Source organism: Rhipicephalus sanguineus, chromosome 3, assembly GCF_013339695.2.
Source record: "Rhipicephalus sanguineus isolate Rsan-2018 chromosome 3, BIME_Rsan_1.4, whole genome shotgun sequence".
NCBI lineage: Eukaryota > Metazoa > Arthropoda > Arachnida > Ixodida > Ixodidae > Rhipicephalus > Rhipicephalus sanguineus.
Genome location: NC_051178.1, coordinates 214,009,546 through 214,028,082, shown reverse-complemented (window position 1 = coordinate 214,028,082; position 18,537 = coordinate 214,009,546). Strand labels below are relative to the sequence as shown.

The window sequence follows — 18,537 nt, the reverse complement described above, 5'->3', positions numbered from 1 at the left end:
GTTAGAGTTCACAGAGCACTATTCATTAATCTAAACAGATTCATTGTTTCTCTTTTGTGTCCCTTTAAGAAGCATTGTTTGAAGCTTGTGGACTGAACAAAGTTATTTTTGAAAAATGTCTAAATATCTGACATTTTACAAAAGTTGATACACTTGCGATTTTTTTTCTCCTAAGTCAATGCATCTAGCATTTTGAAACTTGATGATCACTGAGAGCATAATCTGTTCAATATCTACTTTAAATATTGTTGCTGTATCTCAAACAAATATTTCTATAAATGGTTGCAAACTTCTAATTTCGGCAAAAGTGAACCCTATTTTTCTGAAAGAGTAATATTTAAAAAAACTAGAGCCGTGCGAATAGCAAAATTTTGGTGCGAAGTGAATTCGAATATTGAAGTGAGAGTGCGAATCGAACCGAATATTTCTCGAATATTTCTAGAATATTTTTCAAATATTTCGAAGTTAAATTGCAGAAGAAAAAGTTAGAGGATTACTAAGGATGTTCTTATGAGATAGCAACATGAAAGCGTTTCTTTTCGCTAGGTTGATGAAGCACTGGCGGGGTGGTGTTTCATAGTTGTCTTATCAGGAATGAGGCAATGTAGAGGCCGAATTGTATTTATGTACATGATTTGGTGCAACCAAAGTGTTGCCAACAACACTTTACACGTGATAGACAAAGATGCCATTTCCTCAGCCTCTCCACCTCTTTCAACTTCTGTGGAAGCCCAACTGATGTGGCGGACAAGGGTGTGCTCTTTTCAAGTCCGGAGTACCAAATCTGCCTCGTAGACGTCGATATATAAGAACATCTGAAATTTTGGATGCTAAAAAGCTTCAGCTTCCGATTTTTCGGACTTCCTGCCCAAATTCCAGGTCCGAAACAGCATCACTTGAGCCCCCACCTCTGCCAAATCTTTCATCTCCATGTTGGAACCAGTGTTTTCTTGAGTTTAATACACTTGCGACCGTAGCAGAGCTTGAAAGGCAGCTTTGCCGCAATACGTAATGAGGTGAAGCATATTGAAACTCTAGGGACCACTTCTAATCGGACGTTGACTGTCTTGGCTATGTTCGACCATAACGGAGCTTGAAAGGCAGCTTTGCCGCATGCGGGGGTGTGATGAGGTGAAGCATATTAAAAATCTAGGGACCACTTCTAATCGGACGTTACGTTGACTGTGTTTTGGCTATGTTCGACCGTAACGGAGCTTGAAAGGCAGCTTTGCCTCGATACGAGAGTGTAATGAGGTGAAGCACATTGAAAATCTGAAGGCGTCACTTTTAATCGGACGTTGACTGTCTCTTGGCTATGTTCGACCGTAACGGAGCTTGAAAGACAGCTTTGCCGCAATGCGGGGGTGTGATGAGGTGAAGCATATTGAAAATCTAGGGACCACTTCTAATCGGACGTTACGTTGACTGTGTTTTGGCTATGTTCGACCATAAAGGAGCTTGAAAGGCAGCTTTGCCTCAATACGAGAGTCTAATGAGGTGAAGCACATTGAAAATCTGAAGGGGTCACTTTTAATCGGACATTGACTGTCTCTTGGCTATGTTCGACCGTAACGGAGCTTGAAAGACAGCTTTGCGCAATGCGGGGGTGTGATGAGGTGAAGCATATTGAAAATCTAGGGACCACTACTAATCGGACGTTACGTTGACTGTGTTTTGGCTATGTTCGACCGTAACGGAGCTTGAAAGGCAGCTTTGCCTCAATACGAGAGTGTAATGAGGTGAAGCACATTAAAAAATCTGAAGGGGTCACTTTTAATCGGATGTTGATTTTATTTGTCTTTGGGAAGTCCGAATAGTAAAATTCCAGTGCGAATCGAATTGAATAGCAAACACTATTCGAAAAATATTCGAAATTTCGAATATTCGCACATCCCTAGAAAAAAGCAATTGCATATTTGAAATGAGCGCACAAGCATTCTTAAACTCCATCAAAATCGATCAAGAATTTAAAAAAATGTTTTCAAGTGCCATGTTTAAGCAGATGATGGAAGCGCGGAACCGGTTGCCTCTGTGAGACTGCAATGCACCAGCCATACGACCCATAACATCAGCCTGCCCAGTGGTGCAGGCTTGTGTGCCTTTGAGGAGGAAGTGCCTCCGACCTCTAAAGTTGCATCTGACTGCAGTTACAATTTGGTCTGAAAACTGCTTGCAGAGCTGCCCTTATTTCATTCTATAGTATCTAGCTATGTAACAATATTTACTTTAGGCTGAAGTTTTTTGTTTTCCTACTGCCTTCGGAAACAAGAGAGAGGCAGCTTTGTTTATCTCCTGAAGTAGCTGACCAACGAGAAAAATTGTACCAATTTCGAAATCACCATGAAAAACTAAACAAGCCTAGAAGAACACGTTCCTGGACAAGTTGGTGCCTGAGTTAGCCACACATGTTATTTCTGGCGCAATGCTTGAGACAAAGAACGCACCGAGAAAAGAGACAGAAGAGCAGCATACCAATTATTTATTGTCAGCAAAAGCTGGAAAACAAGTGAACTTCCAAGCATGTGCTGCAGACGCCCCTCAGTCTCTCTGTACTTTGTTCATGTTTCAAGCATTGCACCAGAAATAACATGTTTCGTAAACAAGCCCCTTATAGTTTCATCAGGTTTGGGCATAAAAGAGAGGAAATATCTCCGCGACCCACATCCCCCCTTAGCCTCTTCAATACCAAACAAAGATGTAGGCAAGAAAAAAATGCCATTTGCAAAATCTGACTTCACATGGTTCCACTAGAGCAAAGAAAAACAGGGCGAAGCGCAGTTCGGCGAAAACGGAACCTTTGAACCATGCACGCCGTTCCCCAGGGCAACGCCAGAGGTTCTTTTTTCCATTAATCAATCGGAAACGAACAAACAGCATTTTATTACGTCTTTTGATGCACGGATGGTTCTTTTTTTATTGCTGCTAGTTTAATTACTAGTGATTTATTCTAGGCAGACTCTCATACGTCATCGGGATCACTTCGAAGATGTCCCACTCACGGCGCTCATCATGTGACACATTTAGCTAAATTTCTCGGTAAGTAGGGCACTGCTGTAGATAATATTGCCATTTTAGAAGTTGTCATACATTCAGCCTTCACTCTGACATAAATTGTTATTTGCCTTTAGTGTCCCTTTAAAGCGGGGTTCTCCACGCTTTTCTCTCACGCCCCTTCGTCGTCTTGGAAAGCAAGCACGCATTCCTGCTGCATTGTGAACTGTCACAAAGGTTTAAAAATACCGAAGAGCCGAAAACTGCCCGTAAAGTTACGGAGCACATGCGACAATGTAAACAATAAACAACAAGGAGCCGCAGCAAGCGGAAGTGCATTGCGAGTGTCAAGTGATCCAGCTCGCCGATGATGTCAATTGGCGACGTCGTGTCACGCTGCCGAAGTGGGCGGAGTCACGACGACGCGCTACGCTTTCCCCTCCCTGTGGCGCAGAAAGGTGGCGAGGCCGCGCTAAAATTTGAAACCAGCTGAAACGGATGTTCTAACCCCTGTAACTTCCTTATTATAGCACGTACTCGCAAAATTCTTGTGGCAGCATGTTCATATAGCATAAGTGCACATATTTCTCTTCATTACAATTTTTTGACTTCGAGGTTGTTTACTGGCCCTTTAAGAAGGGGGTGACAACCTGAATTACAGCAATGCTGTTTATGGCCACCACATTTTCTGTTTTGTCACACAGTGAACGCATCATGCACAAAGATTTACACAATATCTGGTATGGCATCGGAGGTTTTAGGCACCATTGTCTCGCCAGTAGTGGAACTTGTTGCTGGAACAGCATACTCAGTGAAAAAACATTTGTCTTAAAAACAACCGGCCATTCCATTGCTTTCCCAGGAAATCTGCACTTCAGTGAATATAGGTTAGCGTCTTTTAAACTTCCAGATGATGGAAAGCGAGCTCTGTGGAATCTCGAAACAGGTGACAGAATCACTTTTCTCCCTAAATGATGCTGCTTGCAAAATAATCACATCATCATCTCTCTTGCTGATGATCTCCCGTAGGATGCCAGCATTACTGTTCAAAAGTGAGAGGACACTGCCGTTAGTTGCCACATGACAACCACCACAGGACCAAACAGTGCGCAAATGCAAAACATACACAGATTAACGAGCTGTGCTGCGTAGAACGAGCATTACCAGGTTACGATGAATTTAACGATGAACTGATATGGGCACCCTCTAGCGCCTATGATTGACAATGCAATTGATGCAGCTTAATGGCCAGCTAAATTCACCACTGCCAAAAACAAGATGCTGCTCTGTTATTGGTCAAACATTTTGACAATTGCACCCATTGCGGTTTCAATTCATTGCCTCAGTCTTCCTTTGCAGGAAGACTAAAATTCATTACAATAAACTGGATAAGCATGCTATGTTAATATATATTGAGGCTTAAAATACATGTTGTCTATGACATCAAGTTATAAAAAGTTAAACCTTTGTTATATCAAGAATATCATTATACTCCAGTTCGTTATGTCAAGCTTCAACTGCGACAATGTTTCATTGTACAGTTTTACCGAAACACAACGATGGCAATTGAGATTCATGGTAATGTACTAGAAAATTTATCGGTGAAAGAGCACTGACATGAGCTTTACGAGAGACGCCAGTACATGAGCAAAATAAGTAGTTGGGCGACACTTATGAATACGAAATGACAAGCACGAAAAAGTACGAGGACAAGTGCTCCTGCTGGACAAAGTGATGTCTCGTTTTCTTTACATGCAAGAAAAAAAAAAATCAAGCACACTGGCATTTGATGCCACATCACAAAGGCCAGGCCCGCTGACATGTCATCTGTGAACAGTAACATGCCACTCTACACAGCACAGCCCGAGTTGCAAACAGAAAAGCACACAATCTGCTGCAATACTGATTGTCAAAGCGGATATTCAACAAGAAGAAAGCACCCTTTCAAATGATCATGCCCCTGAAAGCCAGCGTACAGCAGCAAAATCAGCACCACTCTACAAAAGTAAGCACATTGCAGTCATGGGCATGGCTACTACATGGGCTACATACACTTGAAAGATAAAATAAGAATAGATAACTGAAAAGAGGCACTTACGTGATGTGAATGTGAAGAGGTTCAAATGCTTCCCTACCCGAAGTTGGGTCTAGGAATCCCGAACCTTTCCCACGAAGGGTCACATTGGCACCTGTTGTCGTTTTGATGTGATCAACATAGGCACTCTGCAGCCAGAGAGAAGCAAGCCAAGTTTAACCCTTTCAGATGCCACCTATGAAGAACTGTATGTAAATGCTTCAAATCGATACAACGTTACTTCAAGGCACTCGATATTCTATTGCAACAAAAAAAATGTCATAATGAGTTAATTTATGTAGTGTGCTATAGTGATGAACTCTAATTAAATTGTAATTAATTATCTGTTTATTCTGAAGTCATTCATGCTCTGTTCTTGCATTAATAGAATGAAATCTCAGGCAGGAAATATAGTGCAAGTTCGAATTCAGTTATGCCCATTAGGAGCAAAGAGAAATTATACTTTTGACGTGGCTCGCAGGAAGGGGCACGTCGAACAGTGTAGTAGTGCCTTCAGCTAAGTGATTATATGCAACACTACACTGCAAAATGAAGTTAAATGAAGACAAATTATTATACAGGAAGTTCAATTCATCCAAAGCTCAATGTATCTTGCTCTTTCCTAGCCCCTAGTCGGTACAAATAGCAAAAACAAGTGGTGTATACAATTGTGTACATAGCGTCTCAAAGGGTTAAGAGCTACATTCATGAACCAATGAATCATTCCCACCAAACACTAATGGACAGTACCACACATTTTTAGTACAATGAAATCCCATCAATTAGACCACTAGCGACCAACAAAATCGGTTTATTTACCCATCAAACTTAATTAAAAAAGAGGTAAAAGAAACTAAACATACTGCTGATTTATTTGCCAGCAACGTGATTCTAACACACACCCAAATTGAATGCTGACCAATTTTTTACAGGTTTCAACTAAATAAATAATGTAGGGATCGGAGCTCTTAAACAAGGCAGGAATCAAACAGACACCCTGTCTTCTACTAAATAAATCTAGCATGCCTTTGATTCAAGCAAAAGGTAGGAAAACACCCTTGATCAAATTTCAAAGGAACTGGGCACAAGATGAGTGCGAAGTGCCAACTGGCACACTGTTGAATTGGCCCACAATTCTGAAGTTAATAATATTATCTCAGGTTTTACATCCCGGAACCACAACATGATTATGAGGAATGCCATAGCGGAGGGCTCCGGAAATTTCAACCATTTGGTGTTCCTCAACGTGAACTGACATCACACAGTACATGGACTTCCACCATTTCGCCTCCACCGAAATGCAACCGCCGTGGCCAGGATAGAACCTACGACCTTCAGGTCAGCAGCCAGGCACCATAAACAATGATCCACCGTGGCGCACTACAATTCTGAAGTTGCCGACGGCATTTTGCGGACATCTGATCTGCATAATTCGGCCCTTACAAGGAACTCAACAATACAGCCACACAAGTGATCATATTCTGATCTCCAGTAAACCCAACCGCTGGCCATCTCGTGTAAAGGCGTTTTACAAGCCTTTAATGTAAATACTGACAATAAATTGCTTGAAGAGCACGTTATGAGTGATGTGTGCCATAGCATCACTTTCGTCAGTGTGTTTTCGCTAGACTTACCATATAGTTAACCAGATACTGGAATTCATTACAGCGTGTTCAGTTACATTGAAATGCAGAAGAGCCCCAGTATTACATTCCTCGGTGCTGCTACATCATTCTTGGCCAGTCCTGTCATAGCTCCCATAGGTCGTAAGGCTCCAGCAGGACCCTAGGCGGAGGCAGGGACAGCACTGGCATGCGACTAGGCGGCTTGATTTGGCACCACAAACAAAGAAAAGCCTTTCTGTTCTTTTTGAACGGTCCAAAGCTGTACTCTGTATTTGTTTGGCAGCTAAGGCACAGAGAAGCAGCAGCACCAATGTTCTTTTAAACAATGCACTATACTCGGTTACAAGTCAAGAGCAGTGCGGCTTTTCACCATTAAAGAACACCCCTTTAGCCAATGGTGTTGCTGCATCAACGTGATGTCGCAGCCGACCGCACGGCGCGTACAGGCAGCGCTTAGACCCAAGCTTCTATGACAGCGTCCGCGCCGTCAAGTAGTTCCTCTGGAAGCCTTCATTTTGAGCAAAGATAAAATTTTAGTTCCATTGTTTTTATTTCCCCGTTAGAATATAACACGCGAAAGAGTTTATTGGTCAGCTGGAGTCGTGAATTGCAGCTCAACATCGTGCACTACGCACAACCGTACTGGCGTAATCTATGAGGAATAAACAAGCAGTCATTGCCACCAGTCACAGTCACTGGTATGACAACAGGCGTGTAAAGCAACGTACACCACAGATGCAGGAGGGACAAAACAGCAAAACGCACAACACTGAAGACAAAACACTCGCAGAGGATGATGACTGCTTTGTATCACACAGGGAATTGAAGCGCCAATCAGCGGCACAAATATCGGTGGCTGTTTCCAAGCAGCGCCGAGCGCTTACGCAGCAGACGAAACATCACAGTGATCGCCGCTACCGAGCACTGCACACAACACACAAGGCTTTTCGTGGAATTCAAATTGGGATACGAATGAACGGCACTAAAGTCAGCTTGCGAGAGTGTGATCTCACTGACGACCATGGGCGTCGGCAGGGAAGTGCCAAAGGGGCACTTGCCCACACCAGCTCCCTTCCCCTCCTCCAGCTGCAATGCAACACGGGTTTGCACCTTCCAAGACAAAATCCTGCAATGTCACGAACAGCATAGGCGGCCATTTTGGTCGAGGTCAGTAAGTGCGGAAGAACACGCTTTTCCATTCCTCTTCATGAGCGTGGCGCAAAGGCGGTCGGCCGTGACGTCACAACGACATGCCGACGGCATTGGCTGTAGGGGGGTCCTCTGACGGCAAAAAGCCACAGTGCTCGACTTGTCACCGAGTTTAAGCGCTCGGCTGTTCAGACAACGGGGGCCGTCGCTGGGCTAAGTGCCCTGCGGAGTTTTTGTCATCGTGCGGCATGATCGTAGAGTAAAGGATGATGCATGTCCGTTTGACGTCTTCCGCCAAGGAGCGCCGTCAGAGCACCAAACAGGTCAGCTTATTTATGTGGTGCCGTATTTTTATGCATTTGTTTTTGAGCATAGGTCAGACTTCCCTGTCCCTCTTCACTTACCGAAAAAGAACTCGGCCATCTTGATGGGGTGCTCGATGCAATGGATGAATAATGACTGGCTTGGCACATGGGCTTTTTGTTTTCTGTTTCTTTCCGCCTATATATGTATGCACATCTCACAACCAGATGAAGTCAGTGCTTGTGGCTTGTTCTCTCTGTGTCTGTCCTTGGTAGTTTCGCACAAGATGATACAGGGTGTTTTTCTTTTTTCAGACAACACAGATTTTTAATAAATCTTCTATGACAGTAAGGCTCTTGTCATTTTTGTACACGAACACTACGTCCAAGCAGAAGTACTCTGCCCAGCTGAAATTACACTACCTATTATGGCTTATTAACTAAAACTCATTAATTAACCTCTTAATTATTGACTTCAAGGCATTCATTTATATCAGAAAGTTGTCGTGTGTGCCAATTTATGGCGTACCCATTTTTTAGAAAGAAAAAAATTGCAAGTAATTCGAGATATTCATCATCGAATTTTAAGTGTGATACCAAAACTGACGGTGTCCGGTGCACAGGAAGCATGGCCTTTGTTACATCAGACCAGAACTGCAGGTTACAAGGAAGTGATGAAATTTGAATCAAGGTGCGCCAAAGCAGAACCCGGTCAGGAAAATCGCCAATCATTCCGAAATACACAAGTAGACAGCTTACTCTTCAGGTGCAATCTGTGATGCTCATCTGTTTCTGTCATAAATTACAAACAGGCGTGAAAAACTATTTCGCATGTCTGCAAGAAGATGCGCCACAGTGGCTGCTCCCGAGTTTTATGTTTCACAGACAAAGAAAACATTGATATTGTGCTTTTCTTCAAAACAGCTCGAAAGAAACAGATAAAAACCAAACACCACACGCACAGGTAAGGCGATATGCTGGCAAAACGGAGACGACTTGCCGCTGCTCAGGAAAAGATACAGCCACGACATGCCTTCATTCAAATTCCATCACTTCCTTGTCGCGGGTAGTCTTGGTCTGGCTTAACAGAGTTGTCGAGTTTTGTGCGCGCCAGACGCGATCAGTTTTAATATCACCCTTGAAATTCGATGATGAATATCTCGAATTATGTGCAACTTTTGTGATTTCTAAAAAAATGGGTATGCCACTAAATTGTCATGCACTACAACTTTCTAATATAAACAAGTGTCCCCAAGTCAATAATTAGAAAGATAATTGGTGAGTTTTTGCTAAATAGTCACGACGGTGTCATTTCAGTTGGGGCAAAGTATTTCGGCCTCAACGTAGAGTTCGTGTGAAAAGCGACAGGAGCTTTACTGTGATAGCATTTTTATTAAAAATCTGTACTGTCTAAAAAAACACCCTGTATAGTCAAGACGAGGTGCCCTAAAGCCTTTTATTTATACAATATAACTTTAATCTGATCATTGCCCTGGCAGAACGTGTTTGTGCAGTCACCTAATAAAAGTGCGCAGTAGGCTTATGACTGCACCATGCTTACTGTACTGTATGAGCGCATTTCATGTCATAGCCGGTGATATAGTCAGTGCAGCAAGGTTTCCCAGCACCCGTGCTGCACACTTGAAAGGAGTCCCGCTAGAGGCGGCAACGATGGTGGCGCAGTGCATTTAGGTTGTCGCCTATTCAAAGCACGCTTATAATAATAGTGCTACACTACACGGGCGGACGAGCAGATAGCCAAAGATGATTACTGTGATAAGTTGGTCCACAATAAGTCATGCAGGCACTGAAGTCAGTGGCCGCCACCTCGCCTTCGTTCTTTCCTGATGCTCATCTGTAAAGGCACTGCCACAATCATTGATCAACCCGTCCATGCAGTCATCGAAAAGGCGAAAGACCATTTGCAGCACACTGTGTTGTCGGTAAAGTAGAGGGTGCCGTTAACGTTTATGCCACAATAACTTAGTTATCGTGGTACACACTAACCAATAGGCTTAAGACAAGCCGCTGCGGCTTAAGCACTCGGCTGGGGATCCATCGTAACTATGTTTTAACAGTCAGTACGTTTAAGGCGGGTAAATATTAACGAGCTTTCACTGTAGAACCTTCCTTTTTTATGCATTCAAGCAACACATGCATTCTTGGAGCTTTTAAGACAAACGATAAGAGAGAAACAAGAAGAGCCCACTCACCCCAGGACCAAGAATCTTCTCTCGTACTGGGTAGCTTACCGGCGCATGTTCAAGGCCAACAAATATTTTCTCCTGGATGTAGTGATGCTGAATAATAAAAGAGATATTTTATTGTCGCAAGACAAGATATACAAACTATGTTCAACAACCACGACGTACTTGTAAATAAAAAAAAAGCCCCGACATTTATTTGCAAATTACTGCAACTACCATAGCCTGTAACAGTGACGGTGAAAACACAAAACAGGCCGTGCAAAGATGTGAACTTTCATGGAATAGTATTTGTAGAAAACTGTTTTCAATGTAGGATAACTTCTTGGGCGAGTTGGTTTTTACTGAGTATATTGCAGTAGCACAAAGTTCGTAAATGAAACTAACCAGAAAAAGGAGAGGAAAGACTGAACTGTACTACCACACTTCACTCTTCATGGCCTTTATCAGCCAAGACAAAAATGCACCATCTGCAACCTCGATGCTACAAAAATGTCATCAGCCAGCTAGCTTAAAGGGACACTAAAGAGAAACAATGAATTGGTTTAGATCGATAAATTGTGCTCTGGGAACTCTAACGTCATTAATTTCGCCATCATAGGTGTATTAATAGAGGAGAAAATCAAGTTCAATGTTTCATTTTTAAATTTCGTGCCAAAATCTCCCCCCGTGACGTCACGGATTTCTAAGTGTATTTATCGTATTTTGGCGCCACTGGCTCAACAAAATTACCCCAAGCTTGGTATGTTAAGCCTACGGCCCCTTCAGAGGACAATGTACGGGGTCACGATGACACGGCGACGCCAGTGGCTGGAAGGGGGTCCTTTGATGGAGAAAAGCTGCTTTTTTCTTGAGTTGTATCCGAGTATAGCATTATACACGGTTGGGAACTTCTCTTGGTGCCAGAAAGTAACTTTTCCTTTCTTTCGCACATTGAAAGGCAGTGTCCAATGTTGGTGGGGCCTTGCCTTGGCCTTGCACTTGTTGCTGTCCTACTTATAAGATGTCTTTTGGGCCAAACAATGCAAGATTCCTCACTTCAGTAAGGAAGCCTTCACTGCGGTGAGGCTGCCTTCGGTCACTTTGAAGGCTTTCGTGCCGAGGGGCCTTTGGTGCTTCCCCAGCATTTCCTTGGCACAGGCCGAGTCAGCTACGCATACGTACGCCCCTCGTGACTCCCGAGCCCGACTGCTGGCCCATGCACATTATCACCTGCCCTGCCTACACTCGGCGACAACTTTTCCTGACAGCATTGTGGAAGCTACAGAACCAAAGTGCATGCCTACTACCACGGCAAAAAATAGTACTTAAGTTTACTGATGATTTTCTCGTTTGCCTTGCTGAAATAAATGTTGCTTCATTTATTACGAGACTCAAACAGTTGCGGGAAGTCGTAGGTAAAATAGTTATTGTTCACTTTGAAAGAATGCCTTCCTTTTCTTTCCATTTCTCAGACACCACCCCTTTTCAGCACACCCGTTTTCCAAAGTAAACATGGCACTCATGACATAGTGGGTCATCAGTGTGTGGCCGCAAACGTACTGTTTAGTTCTCCAAGAAAAATATACTTGTAATATATCACTAAAATGTACACTGAACAATCGAAATGTTTCTCCCACTCACATTTTTTGTGTATATAATTTTCTAAACGCGCTGTGAGCGAGCAAAACCAAAATCAGCTGCAAGCTGCCGTACTACTCGAGGAGCAACACGAATGTGCGGAAGCCCGTAGCCTACGCTCCACTGTCCAGATGAGTTGTCGCCGAGTAGAGAAGCCCGCCTGCACTGGAAAAACCAACTCACCTAACTTGCGTGTCTTCTTCAGAAAGAAAACGTTTTGGGCAAACAGCAACACGGCTGACTTTGTGGAATTTTCAAGCTACACCTGCGAGTTTTCATTCCTAGAAATATAGTGCCTAGAATATACCTTCTAGGCACTGTAGTAGAAGTGTACCAGTATTCGCCAACAGTGAAGTCACTTCGTGAAACAGTCAACCCCATGAAGCTCTACAGTGAAGATTTTGCCTTCAGGTTCCGATCCTGACGCAACCACGCCGGCTGTGACATCAGATACGCAGCACAAGACACCTAAACACATCGAAACATAACTGAAAAACAGCAGGGACCTTCGCTTCTTCTGTGAAGGCAGGCATGTTTGTTTTAGTCGCACGTTTGGTGACATTGGAGCCACTATAGCTTGTTTCTGGACACCAGTGCACCAGTGTTGCTGGAGCATACCAAGTTTTCTCCTGGACTACAACCGTTTTTCACGTTGAGTAAACAAAGCTGGAAAGACTGGTAACAATGCTTTATTTGATGGATAGCGAGCCCTCAAAGACTATTACAGTAGTCATGTTTTTGTCAAACGAAAACAAAGTAATCCTGCAAGAACCGTATCAGGTTCAAGTTTTTTTTTACTTTCACCATACAGCAATTGTCCTCACGTGCAGCAACCAGTGTTGCGGGCGTCCCTACAACGTTTGAAGACAGAGCGCAGATTGAAGATGCCTGTTTCAAAAATTTCTACTTGCTTTCCAGAGAAACTGCTTCCAGGTTGAAGACTTCAGACGGTACGCTTCCCATTACGATACAAAGCAGAAAGGTGATGAAGGGTGATAGACAGTCCCCTTAACACTTTCGTGACTGCACCTATTCCCATAGATAGAATGTTATCGATGAACACAAATTCAAATTTTGGTACCCTTTGAACGCTCCCGAACAGCTAGACCCATCCAAAGGGTAATAGAGGAAGTATTTTATTTGTTTCACTTTTGAGTTTTTTTTCTCCGCTGTGGGGCGATTTTTCCTTCATAGTCGGGGAGATGCGCGCTCATGGTTTCGGTTGTAGCGTCGACAATGCTCGCCGATGCTCCACAGGGACGACGAATTTTGATGAATTCCAATGGTAGCAGCAAAGACCGAAAGACGACTTCGATTCATCAGACTTCAGTACAGGTGACGAAAGTGTGTCAAATTGCCCCGGAACATCGCCGGTAAGTTTCGCTTTCTCCACGGGCCATTTTATCACTGCCGCACATCGACATAAACATATCCGGCATGTTCTGAAGGTCACAGCTCTTATCTGCAGGGTGTGAACTTTGTTTGGGGGTGGGGGGCCACTTGGCGCCGGCTGCACAAATAGTGGAGTTCTTTCCGCCATGACGGCTCGGAGTGGACCTTGGCTTAGCACTCCGGAGTGCCGCGCGGCGGTTTCTTCGTGTTGTTTTTCACCGTGGAATTCATCTGAGAGATATGCAATGACACAAATAAGTATGAGTGGATGCATATTTTAGAAAAGCCAACGTACAGTGAGAAGGACAGATCCTGGAAGGCGGTCACTGCGGAGGAGATGGACTAGTTCATCGGACTTCCGGTGTACATGGGAATTGTCCAAGTCCCGTGTTTGCATTGTTATTGGAGTCGACAACACATATTTCCAGGCCTTCTTCCACCGTCAGTGATGGCACGGAAAAGGTTCAAGGCGTTGCTTGCCTTACTGATTGTTTCTGATCCGGAGAAGACTACCGTCGCATCCCGCAGGAAGCTTCACCGCAGACCTTCTCTACTGCAACACATGAACAATTCATTCACACTGTTTTTTCAACCATGCCGGAACCTTTCTGTGGATGAGAGAATGGCAATACAGTTGCCGACCGATAAATCGGACATGCTCGGTAATTCGGACAGTCGCGCGGCACCGCCGATGATCCCATAGAAGTAATGTGTAAAGACAACCGATATTTCGGACAGCTGCGAGATCTACATTCGATAATCCGGACCCTGTCCGAGACTGTCGCGCACGTGTCGCGCACGCCGAATCGCCAGTCATTATCTCCTCCGGCACCCGTGCCATACAAAGTATGGCCTCAGAGATCAAAACGAAAGCTAATTGGGGACCTATGAGGCTATTTCGATCGCTACTTTATGCCTCAGATTTGTGATTGAAAATTCTGATCTTGGAGGCACTGGTCAACTGTGGGAAATCGTATCGACATCGCGAACATCCTACATTCCGGTTCCTGTATTCCCGCGCTGCGCTGCTATTGCTGCTATCGTCGCCATTTTGTCGAATGCGTCTGCGGGAAAGCGTTCTGCGCGTGCGTTCATTTTTATCTTGAGACTTGCTTTATTTTAGGCTCTGCTGTCTCAAAAGAACTGAGTTAAATGGTGCTAACGGTGCCCTCACAGCCAGCGCCGAAGGCCGCGCCGACGACAACGGAAGGCGGCAGATACATTCAACTGCCGATTTTTCGGACGCCCGATTTTCCGGACATGCTCGAAACTTCGGACGCTTTCGCGGCACCGTCACCAGCCCCATAGACGTCAGTGGTCAAGAACGTCGGAAATTTCCGACGCTAAAACTCTTCGGCGTCCGATTTTTCGGACTTTCTGCCCAAATTGCAGGTTCGAAAGGCAATAATTGAAGCCCCCCACCTCTGCCGCGTCTATCATCTCGTAGGTTCGAACCAGCGCTTTCGCGAGTCGACCTGCTTGCGACAGTAGCAGAGTCCTAAAGTCAGCTTTGTCGCGATGCCGAAGTGTTATGGGGTGAAGTGGACCGGAAATTCAAAGGGGCCGCTATCACGGCGCCGTGAGGCGATATCTTTACGGATAAGCAGTGGAAATGCACGGAGGCGTGATGGCGGCAGGTGGCAAACGCGCCAGTACGGCTCAATCGCTGACAAGCCTTACGATAAGCATCTTAAGTCAACTGCTCGATAGTCCATGTGGCCTGGTGCAGTTGCATGCGTAGTGCACGCATTTAATAGGCGAGAACCCAAATGCGCCGCGCCGCCATTCATGCTGCCTCTTTGTGCGCCTCACAGACGCGTTGCCTTCACGAACGAAACCAGCACGTCATCGTACAGCGATCACATCACACTGGCGGAGATACAGGCGGACTTGGTTGCACGTAAGCGGAAGTGCGGGCAGCAACGCACTGACAACTTTTTTCGACCACCGGGACCTTGAAGTGTCAATAAAAGTATTTTTTTCCTGGCGCATTCGTTTTTTCGGACATTCGATAATTCGGACTTATTTACGTTCCCCGTGGAGTCCGAATTATCGGTCGTTGACTGTATCTAAAGGTCAGTATGGTATTCAGCAGTACATGAGGGACACAAAGTGGTCAAATGAGGATAAAAATCATGAGTTTTGGCAGATTTGGAAACGGGGTACATTAACATATACGCGGGAAGGCGCTTCGGGGTCCCCAGCACCAACCACAAAAATGGAAAAATACTGGAACTGCAAACTATCCTACAAAGAAAGGAATGTCGAGCAGAAAACAAATGTTTTCTGCCCAACGTGTACAGCCAACCTTTGTTTCACCGCATTGAGAAATTGCTTTGCATGGTGGCATGACAGGCACTAGTGCTCATATTTTTGTATGTACTATGTAAATAGCTCTTGTCCTTAGAGAGCTTACATTTGCAGTATTATTCTGTAAGGGCCTTGTATTCAAAAGGCACATTTCAATATTTTTTATGTTTACCTTGTGCAGAGTAGCACTGATGTTTAATAAAAACCTTTTTCTTTCGTTACACTTTTGTTTTGATAACTTTTTGATAATACTCAAAATAAATTTGTTCTTTTAAATTAATACTGTTTAAAATACCAATTCTTTCTCTATAATTTGATATCCTACACTTTAGCATCAATCAATTTCTGCGGCAGGAAAAAAATATTTCCTGAACTACCCAAAAACAACGGATTTTTCCACGTTCACGAAAGTGTTAAAGGGATACTGAAGAAAATAACAAAGCAACGAAATTTTACTGAGGCGCGACTGTTCTGATGAACAGTACTTTTGAACAGACAGCTGTACTTCTGAAGGATTGTGAGCGCGCGTAGCTGCACGTCGACGGCCCTGACATCCAGAGGCAGAAACGGATGTGTTCCCCTTTCTCCATCCTACTGTTCCCTTCCACAAAGGCACTGAGACATGCCCACATCCACAAGCACTGTTTGTTGCAGGTGCATTTGTACTGGTTCTAGAGACTGAAACGGGAGTGGGTTGGGCAACTCCAAAGAGTGAGCAGGCAGCACGGTTGGCAAAGCCAGTTACTGATGAGCTAAACGTCACTTCTAGTTCCGTGTGGCTGCTACATGTGGCAGTTTGTGAAGAATGCATTAAAATCATTATTTTCCACTGGCTTTAGGCTGAAAGCAAGGTTGTGTCAACCAACCACAGCACCCAAGCTTTCAATTTGGCTGAAAATGTCGGCGGCGAAAGTTTCGTTCGGTATCCGTTTAAAGGGGGATGCTAGTCTTAAAAACTTTTTTTATGTTCTCGATCAGTTCTGTAGAAACTTACCGAGTTGATGTATATTTGTATTCTGGTTTTAAATATGCAATTAATTTTCCAGTAAAATGTGTAGTTTTTAAAATATCGAACATTTCATGTACATTTTTTTTTTAGAGCAAAAGTTTTCCTTAACTGAGAGATTTACAAAGTATAAACCGCAATATCCTGGAATGAAAACAAGAGTGAATGCTATAGGCCCACTGGAACAAACGTGGTGGTACGTCGTGAGAGAAACCCAAGCAGGGCAAAGCTGCTGGCATTTATCGTGACAGTGTTGTTCTCAGACAGCAGTAGCTCCAGCACCCAAAGAAGGAAACTTACTCCAGCTGCTTGGGCTGTGAGCAGGGTGATTGCCGCAGCTGCCATGGCATTTGACTCGGCGATTTGCTGCTGCACGAGCTCCGCAGTGGGGTCAGAGAAATTTGCATCCTCCTTTGTGTGCTCACGAATCACCATGTTGATTCGTGCCATGGCCTCTGCGAAGAATAACATTAAAGCATATGAACAACACCTAAAGGCACTTTCTCACACAAACTCTAGTTCCAGAGAGGCCAACCCAAAATATTGCAGTATCTTGCATCAATATAACTCTATTGAATGTCACTTACCATCAGCAATTGAACAAAGCCAGCTTGCTTCATGAACAGAATGGCTTGGAAGCTTTCAAATATAAATTAAGCTGCATTTCTGTCACTGAGAGCAAACTAAACTATGAAATGTAATGTCAAATGTGCAATTTACACATTTTAGCCCTTAACCAAATGAAACTTTCTTTGGCTGCAAAATATTATACAAGACAAATAAATCACAATTTTCTAAAGAAATGCACACTTGCTGCATATCCATGTTAAAGAGAGAGGGCGTGCAAACACGAGAGAGAAGACAAGACACCACAAAACGGCGTCTTGAGATCTCTCTTGTGTTTGCATGCCCTGTATCTTCAACACGAATGCCTACCAACTAGCTCGGCTCTGTCATTCTAATGCTGCATATCATGTAACATGATTCACCATGAAGTTCTATCCAGATTGCCTGCATGATGCGAACAGTGAAGTTCACTGTTCACACCACAGTGCTTGATACCTTCATGAGCATTGTCCACAAAAGAGGGCCACCACTTTGCTAGATACAGATGTGCAGCTCCCTAACCAAGGCATCTGAAATCTACAGGATAACGTTTATGGGTGTGTTCAGATAAGAAGGTCGGTGCATGTCCGCGGCCCCTTTTAATTTCACTGAAAAAAATATATTTTTGCTGTTCGAGTCCCCAGGGCCACGAAACCAATCTTAGTTTCGCGAAAAAGAATTTTGCCTTAGTCAAAAAAATTCAGAAGTCTCCACTCTGCAGAACCGCTTTTTGTGAATTACGCAAAAATACAAATTTGACAAAGTCCTACAAGATAACTATTGCAGCTGTGAGTCTCAAAATTTTTCTTAGCATACTACAAGTAACGTATGTTTACAAAATGTTATCTTGCAGTTTTGTTGCCCGTATTTTATGAAAACAAATCGCAAATACGGCACATTGCTAAACAATGCTCTAGCTTCAGACTTCTTTGCTTCGCGTCTATAATACTCAGAATTTCCAAAATTTCCCAGAGTGTCGCCACACATTAGTTTAACAATTGTGCTAAATATGATTGTCGAGAATGACGTCAAACACAAACCAAAAATGCATAAGTGAAGGCATGTCTCTAAAAATGCAATACTTTGAAATGCAATTAATAAAAAAAGCCATCTCTGACTCCTTTTAAACTCCCCAGAATTAAAGCCCAGTGTGTGCTCCAACTTAATCTGCAAAAACATGTTGCATTATTTTTGTGAGATCGGAGTTACAAAGCCGCCAATGTGTCCAAATTGACGTTCACGCGCAACCACTTAAATG

The 18,537-nt window shown here is 43.8% G+C and overlaps 1 protein-coding gene across 2 annotated transcripts in view; it reads right to left on the bottom strand.

Moving 5' to 3' along the window:
- Window positions 1–17,131, bottom strand: part of LOC119388275 (mediator of RNA polymerase II transcription subunit 15) — a 113,420-nt gene extending 96,289 nt beyond the window's left edge. For both annotated transcript variants that reach the window (XM_049413897.1, XM_049413898.1), the window contains exons 1-3: window positions 16,974–17,131; window positions 10,355–10,441; window positions 5,090–5,214 (exon numbers count right to left, since the gene is read on the bottom strand). In XM_049413897.1, coding sequence (XP_049269854.1) covers window positions 5,090–5,214; window positions 10,355–10,441; window positions 16,974–17,123 — 362 coding nt within the window. In that variant the 5' untranslated portion in view covers window positions 17,124–17,131. The remainder of the gene's footprint in view (window positions 1–5,089; window positions 5,215–10,354; window positions 10,442–16,973) is intronic.
- Between the last annotated feature and the right edge of the window lie 1,406 nt (window positions 17,132–18,537).